The sequence below is a fragment of the Pyrgilauda ruficollis genome, unplaced genomic scaffold (genome assembly GCF_017590135.1).
Source record: "Pyrgilauda ruficollis isolate IOZ18807 unplaced genomic scaffold, ASM1759013v1 scaffold380, whole genome shotgun sequence".
NCBI classification, from domain to species: domain Eukaryota; kingdom Metazoa; phylum Chordata; class Aves; order Passeriformes; family Passeridae; genus Pyrgilauda; species Pyrgilauda ruficollis.
The window spans coordinates 37,794-47,352 of NW_024525268.1; the positions used below are offsets into that span (position 1 = coordinate 37,794).

General features: G+C 58.0%; 1 protein-coding gene across 1 annotated transcript in view; it reads left to right on the forward strand.

Moving 5' to 3' along the window:
* The window catches only part of LOC121358318 (adhesion G protein-coupled receptor L1-like), a 43,228-nt gene extending 35,664 nt beyond the window's left edge, over positions 1–7,564 (forward strand). Inside the window, exons 22-23 of the mRNA XM_041476420.1 lie at positions 6,605–6,702; positions 7,465–7,564. Coding sequence (XP_041332354.1) covers positions 6,605–6,702; positions 7,465–7,564 — 198 coding nt within the window. The remainder of the gene's footprint in view (positions 1–6,604; positions 6,703–7,464) is intronic.
* Positions 7,565–9,559: the final 1,995 nt, after the last annotated feature.

Consider the following 9,559-nt stretch of genomic DNA (forward strand, 5'->3'; position numbering starts at 1 on the left):
CCCCCAGGGCCCCCCCAAATTCTGCCAAACCAACTTTGGGTCGAGTGCGTCAAACCAACGAAACCGGAGCCGGAGGGGACGCGGGGCCACCAAGGGCCATCATGGGCTACTGGGGCCACGTGGGGTCACCCAGGGCCACCACAGGGTCACTGTGGCCACCAAGCCCCCCCAAATTCTGCCAAACCAACTTTGGGTCGAGTGCGTCAAACCAACGAAACCGGAGCCGGAGGGGACGCGGGGCCACCAAGGGCCATCATGGGCTACTGGGGCCACGTGGGGTCACCCAGGGCCACCACAGGGTCACTGTGGCCACCAAGGAGACGGCCAGGGCCATCAAGGGTCACCCAGGGACACCAGACGGTCACCACAGGGCCATCATGGGGATGGCCAGAGGGCCACCACGAGGCCACCACACTGGGGCCAGCACAGGAAGAGCCAGGAGGTGGCCGGAGCCACCAAAGGGGCACCAAGGGCCACCACAGGGAGTCAGGGGACAGCCAGGGCCACCAAGGGCTACCACCAGGATGGACAGGGCCACCACAGGAAGAGCCAAGGGACAGCCACGGCCACCAAGGGGCCACCAGCACCATGATGGCCACTGCGGCCACCACAGAGGTGACCAGGGCCACCAAAGGGACCAGAGGAGAGCCAGGGCCATGGAGGGGGTGGCCAGGGTCGCCATGGGGACAGTCAGGGTCGCCATGGGGACAGTCAGGGCCACCACGGGGTTGGTCAGGGCCACCACGGGGTCAAGGCCACCGTGGGGATGGTCACGGACAGGAATCAATAAAGGTGACACCAGTTCTTGGAGCCACCACCTGTGTCTGGGGGGGCATGGGGATACAGGGGGGGCACAGGGACACCGGGGGGGACAGGGACACCGGGCACAGGTACACCGGGGGGGACAGGGACACCGGGGGGCACAGGGACATCGGGGGTGTCTGTGTCGCTCTGAGGTGTTGCCACCGTGACCCACCCGATCGTGGTGACACTGGGGACACCCGCCACCCCTGCGTCCGGTACGGGATCCCCGGGCGGGGACACCCCCGGGACCACCCCCTCGGGACCCCCGGCACTGGGAGCACTGGGGGGACAGAGGCCCCCAGCAGTGACAGGGACCGGGGGGTTTTGGGGACCCCTCCGGGCCAGGCCGGGGTGCGTGCGCGGGGCGCGGGTCGGGTCCGCGCGCGCGCTGTCACCGCCGTTGTCACCGGCACCGGCACCGGCGGGCGGCGATCGGCAGCGCTGAGCGCCGGGGCCGAGGCGTTCCCGGGGGAAAAGGAGATCGCGGCCGCGGGAGCCGGCAGCAGCAGCTCGGGCAGCCCGGGACAGCGCTCCCTGCCCGGGACACGGCCCCGAGCGCCGCCCGGGAGGGGAGAGCTGCGCCCGGGACAGCGGGCCGGGATATTAATTAATTCATTCATTAATTCATCAGCAGTTCCGCCGTCTGCAGCCAGCGAGCGCCGACGCCTTCGCTCGTTAAAATGTCCCGATCGTGCAAAGCTTGGCTGGGGGGGGAGCGGGGAGCGGGGACCCCCGGTCTCTGAGGACCCCCGGCGTTTGCGGACCCCCGACCTCTGGGGGATGGGGGCCGGAGACCCCTGCCCCGGACTTTGGGGGAACCCCGGCCTTTGGGGACCTCTCCGACCTCTGGGGACCCCCCGGCCTTTGGGGGAACCCCCGGCCTTTGGGGACCCCCGGCCTTTGGGGGACCCCCGGCCTTTGGGGACCCCCGGCTCCTGCTCGGTGCTAAGAATGAAATGTGCGAATCTCCTCGAGGTGTGGCTCGGCTCCATCCCCCCGCTGTGCTCCGGGGGGCTCAGGGTGCCCCCCGGGCTGGGAGCGGCCGAAGCAGCCCCAGGTTTTGGGGTTCGGCCAGAGGAGCTCCGGGGGGCTCAGGGTGTCCCGTGGGAGGCCACCGGAGGTTCAAGGGGTCCCATCACAGAAGGCTGGGGGTTCCAGGGGTGCCCCGTGAGAAGAGAACGGGGGTTCAGGGGTGCAGGAGGCTCGCAGTGCCAGAAGGCAGCGGCTGCCGAGGGTCCCGGTGCCCGGGAATGGGCGGGTCGGGGGTCCCGGTTCGGGATAAGGGGGTGCAGGGGGTCCCGGTGGCGGAGAAGGGAGAGCAGGGGGTCTCCGTGCCCGGGAGCAGAGGCTCAGGAGGGTCCCCGTGCCCGGGAATGGGGAGCTCAGGGGGTCCCGGTGCCGGGGTCCCTCTGTCCCCTCGCTGTCCCCGGAGCGCCCCCAGACCCAGCGCTGGAGCCCCCGCGCGGCTCCGCCTCGGCCCCGCCCCTGCTCGCCATTGGCGCCGCCGCCGCGCAGCAGCCAATGGCAGCCAGCGGCTCTCGTGACGTCACCAATCGCTGGGCAGATCCCAGAGCCGCCGTTTGGGAGGCGCCAAAGTGACCGAGGGACGCGGCGGGGGCGGAGAATCCCTGGGAATTCCCGCGGGACCCCCTGGGATCGCCCCTGGATCACCTGGGTCCCGTCCGTCCCATTCCTGGGGTCCCTCATTCCCGGGTCCCTCATTCCCAGGGTCCCTCATTCCCGGGGTCTCCCTTATTCCCGGGGTTCCTCATTCCTGGTGTCCCTCATTCCCGGGTCCCTCAATTCCAGGGTCCCTCATTCCCGGGGTTCCTCATTCCGGGGTCCCTCATTCCCAGGGTCCCTCACTCCCGGGGTCCCTCATTCCCGGGTCCCTCACTCCCGGGGTCCCTCACTCCCAGGGTTCCTCATTCCCGGGTCCCTCATTCCCGGGGTCCCTCACTCCCAGGGTCCCTCATTCCCGGGATCCCTCACTCCCGGGGTCCCTCACTTCCCGGGGTCCCTCATTCCCGGGTCCCTTACTCCCGGGATCCCTCATTCCCGGGTCCCTCATTCCCAGGGTCCCTCATTCCCGGGGTTCCTCAATTCCCGGGGTCCCTCATTCCCAGGATCCCTCATTCCCAGCGTGATGCTGTTGAGTCAGGGACAGAAAGAAAAACTGCAGTCTTTGGGTGGATCAGAAGGCAAAAGAATAATTCCTTTATTAGCAAGAAGATGCGAGCTTTATAGTCTCACTCCTAAGGGTGAGAGACCTGATTGTTCTCAAAGTGAAAATATCTCGCATTATTGGTGTCTATGAACAGCACGCTCTAGAGAGCCATAACTCCCACAGTTCTCCTGATGAACTTAATAAAACATGAAAACATAAGTAAAAATGATAGCAAAAACCCATAACAAACTTCTCTTTATGGATGATGCCCACCCCAGAATGCCCCTATATCCGAACAGATTGTCCATCCAGTCTGCAGTCTTTTTCTCCATTTTGATCTCCTTCACTAAGTCTTGAACCTTCCTGATGTTAGACTGGATGGAGAGGCTGTGGGATGTTAAATTAAAACAACAAAGTTCCTCGAAGTCCTCGCAGCCATGGCCATGGGCTAGCAGGAGGAAGTCAATGGCTGCCGGTTTTGGAGGGTTGCGTGCCTGGTGATCTCTTTGTCTTTTGGCAGATTGCTCAGAGCAGTGGACGTTGCCTTGGCCTGCTTGCTAAGCCAGCACCCCAGGCGAGAAATCTCACAGAGGGCCTTAGCTGCAGCTAGCCAAGGTAATGATACTGAAGCCACAACACTCCTGGATTTGCCCCAGTCATCAATTTTTGAATCAGAATTTCTATCAAATTCTGTATATTCTCTCTTATGACGTGCCAATTAGTTCTGTTTCCTCCAATCTTTACTTAGAGTGAAATCTGGTGTGAGGGAAGGTGTTGGGAAGGATGAAAGTTTGACAAGAAAGTCTCACAGATACTCATGCTTAGCAGAAAGATTTTTGAATGTAGAAGCTGAGGAAGGAATAGAGATGGAAGCAAGTTTTGATATAGAAGAAAAGAATTGCTGAGGCAGTGAAGTTACAGTGATTTAACTAACTTTCTAAAAATACTCCATCCAGCTGCAAAGTTCTCTTCTTATCTTTCTTCTCTTCCTCACTTCTCTTGGTCTCCTTGGTTACAGCCTTGAAGACAGCTCCTTATCAGCTACTTCTTTGCTTCTTGCTCCTTCAGCTAACAGGCCCACTGTTAGCTCCTTCCACACCGCACAGTGGTGGTCGTGGCGAGGATCACCCAGGACAGCCAGACGTTGAGGTTGAGGGGCATTCTGCTGTCTCTTCAGGTGCTGGGCTGCGACCTTGAAGGGATAATCAGTAAATTTGCTAAACTGGGAGGAGCTGTCAGGAGGGCAGAGAGGCTCTGCAGAGAGACCTCCCAAACAGAGATGGGCAATCACCAAAGTTATGGAGTTTAACAAGGCAAGGGTCAGGTTCTGCCCCGGGGATGGGCACCCCTGCCTTGGAGTACGGACTGGGGAAGGAGAGGCTGCGGAGCAGCTGCGGGGAGGGACCTGGGGGTCCTGGCCAAGGGCAAGTTGAACACGAGTCAGCAGTTCCCTGGCAGTCCAAACTGCCACCGTGTCCTGGGGGCATGGCCCAGCATCAGCAGCCAGGCCAGGGAGGGGATTGTCCACCCTGCACTGGGGTGTGGAGACCCTGGAGCCTGCTGGGGAGAGGGCAGCACTGATCCCCTGGAGAGATGCACCTTAGGCTCCGGGCATTCCTCATAACTCAGGGTGAGGAAAGAAGCTTCCCCATGGTGCTCTGCAGCACTATGTTAGTTTGTCCCAGTTCTGTCCTCCCCGTTGGCCTTCCCTGCCTCTTTTACCCTTATATCTTCATGTTCTAGTGAGTTCTCCCTTCCCGTTGGTTTGTGTAACCTGCCCATCCACCCTGGCATTTCCTATTAGTCCCTTCCCCCTGTACCACCCCTGAACCCTCAGACTGTTGGATCCCTGTTGAGGCAATTGCCCCATGTGTGGAGACACAAGGTTTGATTCTATTTCAGAATATTGATTTATTATTTTATATATTATATTAAAATATTACATAAAAACTATACTAAAGGAACAGAGAGAAAAGATAATCAGAAGGCTACAAAGAACAAGAATAGAATAGAATGCATAACAAAATCTTGTGACTGCTCACAGCCTCAGCACAGGTGGCTGAGATTGGTCATCAATTGAAAACAATCCACATGGACCAATGGAAGATGCCCCTGTTGCATTCCACAGCAGCAGATAATTATTGTTTACATTTCTTTCCTGAGGCTCCCAGCTCCTCAGGAGGGGAAAAATCCTAAGAAAGGATTTTTAATAAAATATCATAGCTACAGGTCCCTGATGCTCTTCTCTGCCCCCTCTTTCCCTGTATTTATACCCTGGACCCTCCTTTGTCTTAGTCTTTGGGCCCTGGACTCCTTCAGCGTTGGATTCTAATTCCAATTCTAGTTCCTTGTTGGAACTCTGTGCCTGGACCCTGCTGTGTCTTCACTGCTGATCTGCTCTGTGTGTGTTTGAGTTTGTGTGTGTGTGTGTGCTGGTGCTCTCGTGACTCCTACCCCTTCCACAAGATGCTCTCGGGGAAGGTTGTGTCCATCACCACCCCTGAACACTGCGGTGGCCTCACCTTGGGCAATGGAGTACGGACTGGGGAAGGAGAGGCTGCGGAGCAGCTGCGGGGAGGGACCTGGGGGTCCTGGCCAAGGGCAAGTTGAACACGAGTCAGCAGTTCCCTGGCAGTCCAAACTGCCACCGTGTCCTGGGGGCATGGCCCAGCATCAGCAGCCAGGCCAGGGAGGGGATTGTCCACCCTGCACTGGGGTGTGGAGACCCTGGAGCCTGCTGGGGAGAGGGCAGCACTGATCCCCTGGAGAGATGCACCTTAGGCTCCGGGCATTCCTCATAACTCAGGGTGAGGAAAGAAGCTTCCCCATGGTGCTCTGCAGCACTATGTTAGTTTGTCCCAGTTCTGTCCTCCCCGTTGGCCTTCCCTGCCTCTTTTACCCTTATATCTTCATGTTCTAGTGAGTTCTCCCTTCCCTGCCTTCCCGTTGGTTTGTGTAACCCTGCCCATCCACCCTGGCATTTCCTATTAGTCCCTTCCCCCTGTACCACCCCTGAGTCCTCAGACTGTTGGATCCCTGTTGAGGCAATCGCCCCATGTGTGGAGACACAAGGTTTGATTCTATTTCAGAATATTGATTTATTATTTTATATATTATATTAAAATATTACATAAAAACTATACTAAAGGAACAGAGAGAAAAGATAATCAGAAGGCTACAAAGAACAAGAATAGAATAGAATGCATAACAAAATCTTGTGACTGCTCACAGCCTCAGCACAGGTGGCTGAGATTGGTCATCAATTGAAAACAATCCACATGGACCAATGGAAGATGCCCCTGTTGCATTCCACAGCAGCAAATAGTTATTATTTACATTTCTTTCCCGAGGCTCCCAGCTCCTCAGGAGGGGAAAAATCCTAAGAAAGGATTTTTAATAAAATATCATAGCTACAGGTCCCTGATGCTCTTCTCTGCCCCCTCTTTCCCTGTATTTATACCCTGGACCCTCCTTTGTCTTAGTCTTTGGGCCCTGGACTCCTTCAGCGTTGGATTCTAATTCCAATTCTAGTTCCTTGTTGGAACTCTGTGCCTGGACCCTGCTGTGTCTTCACTGCTGATCTGCTCTGTGTGTGTTTGAGTTTGTGTGTGTGTGTGTGTGTGCTGGTGCTAGGGTGACTCCTACCCCTTCCACAAGATGCTCTCGGGGAAGGTTGTGTCCATCACCACCCCTGAACACTGCGGTGGCCTCACCTTGGGCAATGCCACAATGTAGGAAAGACAAAAAGCCATTGCAGGGTGTCCAGAGGGGGTCACAAGGATGGGGAAGGGTCTGGGTGACTCCTCACTGAGCTCTTCAGCATCTTCCCGAGGGACAATGCAGGGGCCAGCTCCAATCTCTTCACTCTCATGAGCAGGGACAGGACTGCAGGGAACGGCTGGAGCTGAGTCAGGGGAGGTTTAGGTTGGATATTAGGAGAAAGTTTTTCACCTAGAGGGGGTTTGAGCACTGGAGCAGGGTCCCCAGGGAAGTGGTCCCAGCACCGAGTCTGTCTTGGGACAAGAAGCAGTGCCACAAGGCCTGGCCCAGTGCCACCTTCAGTGGCAGCCCCAGCACGGGGACAGCCAGAAACAGCCCCTTGGGACAGGGGAGACCGGGCACCCCCGGGGGCTGTGTCAGGCCAGCACTACCAACCCCACCCCCCAAAAATCATCACCCCCCAAACCATGACACCCAAACTATCCTCATCATCCCCCACCCATCACCGTCACCCCAAAATCCATCACCTCCCACCCATCTTCATCATCATCCCCCACCCACCATCATCACCCAGAAGGCATCACCCCCAAACTATGACCCCCAAACCATCCTCATCATCCCCCATCTATGACCCCAAAATTCATCACCCGCCATCATCACCCCATAACCCATCACCCCCCAAACCATCCTCATCACCCCCCACCCATCACCCCAAAATTCCCCCAGTCTCCCCTCACCGTACCCCACTCACCTGCCCAATCCTGCACCCCCAGCTCTGCCCTGGTGCCACTTTTGCCGTGTCCCCTCCTCCTGTCCTCGGAGCGCAGGCGTCGAAACAAGGGCAACTCCGACCTTGGTGAGGAGAGAAAATGATGCATCTGACTCCAGCTCATCAGAAGGCTAATTAATTACTTTATTATACTATATCATACGCATTGCATCTAACTGAATCTGCCGTGTGCTCACAACTGCACAGAACTGCACCCATCTCTGATTCTCTCCTGTCTCGTCACAGTCCAACACACACACACACGCTTGGCCCCAACAGGCCAAGGAAACAAAACATCCTCACTGCTTTGGCACAGCACAGGCGCAGCAAGCGGTAAGAGTTGTGTTTTCTTTCTCTGATGCTCGGAGAACGTGAATCCCAGAAATACTCTTGGGAAGAATCGTGCCTTGCTTTTTTTTCCCTGTGAAGAGAAATGTGGCAATGTGCAGGTGCCGCTGCAGGGGTGGCCTCGTCCCCTCGGGTGCCTTGGAAGGGGTGGAAAATGCCCTCTGGAACAGCGACCAGCGTGCGCTGGCCTTGGGGACACCCGCCGTCTCCGCTGTCGCCGTCGGTGTTGGGGTGGCTGTAGGAGCCCAGTGCTGCCTCCCCAGGACCCCCACCCCTTTCGGGGTCCCCGCCGGGGGTAGCAGCAGTCTCAGTGTGCCACGTGTAGGGTGGGGGGATTGGGGATGCCCAGGGGAGCTTCCACCTCCATCAGTTGTAAGCGGGGGGCAGGAGTAGAGTTTGGGGTTCAGGGGGTGGATTTGAGGGTGGTGAGATGGGGAGAGTAATTTCGGGGGGTCCTGGGGCTCGATTTGGGGGTGGTGGGATGGAGGGAGTAATTTTGGGGCTGGATTTGGGCATGGTGGGGTGGGCACAGCCAACATGGCATCCCCACTTTAGGGGTCCCCAATCTTTGGGCTCCCAAATCTAACCATCCAGGTGTCCCAATTTTTTGGGTGACCACCCCAATTTTATGGGTTCTTCTGTCCATCTAGTGGTCCCCACCCAGTGGGGACACGTGCCAGCCCCTCAGTCCTTACCCATGCCAGCAACAGGGTGACAGAGTGACAGGCTGACAGGGGACAGGTGCCCTGCCACCCCTGTGTCTGGGGCACAGGCAGAACCGGAGTTGTTTCTTTTGTGCCCCTGCCATGCTTCCCCTCCCTCCCCCAGACCCTGGAGACCCCCCTGATTCCCCCTTTGTCATCCCCTCAGTGAGGGGGGCTTGGTGGCACTGCAGGACCCCCTCTCTGTGCCACCCCAAGGTGGCACCTGTGCTTTTTGTCACCGCCACCTGCCAGTTTGCCACCAGCGCCCCAAAAAGAGAGGGGTGGCCCACATCCTACAGAAGGGGGCTTGACCACATTTTTGGGGTCTCCGCCACCACTTCCACCCCCCCGAGGATGCTGTGACTCTGCACTCTCCCCATCCTCACCTCCTCCTCCTCCTTTGCCTCTGCCCCGGGGGGTGATGCTGCTGCTCCCGCTGGGGACGTGCCGGTGACACCGGGGGGACACCGTGGGTCACCCCTCAAAGGGACTGCAGGGTCACAGTGGCTCCTGGAGTCCTCCTGATGTGATGGCTGGGGGTCCCGGGATGCTGCGGTGACAATTTGAGGGGTGGGTGCTCATTTTGGGGTCTCCAGGGTGGGTCCCAAAGTCCCCTGCCATCACCACAAAGTCATCCTCCCAACCCGTGCCTCAGTTTCCCCCTTTCCCCTGCAGGGACCAACCAGAGCCGGTGTTTAGGAATTGGGTTTATTTTGGGGGTTTTGGGGTTGGGGTTACTGGGATGGGCTGGTGGGACAGGGGATGGGCCAGGCTGTGGCCAGGTTGGTGGGCATCTGGGCCAGGCTGGCCAGGCTGGGGGGCTGCAGGGCCAGGGGCTGTCCAGACCAGTGTCCTGCTGGGATCCATGCAGGGTATATCCAAAAATTTTCCAAAGTCAAAGGGGAGGATGCCCAGAATTGGGGAGAAGGATGGAAAAGAGGGAAAGGATCCAAAATAGGAGGGAACAGACCCAAAATAGGGGGGAAGGACCCAAAGCAGGGAAAGGACTCAAACGACAGAGAAAGGATCCAAAATAGGGAGGAAAAG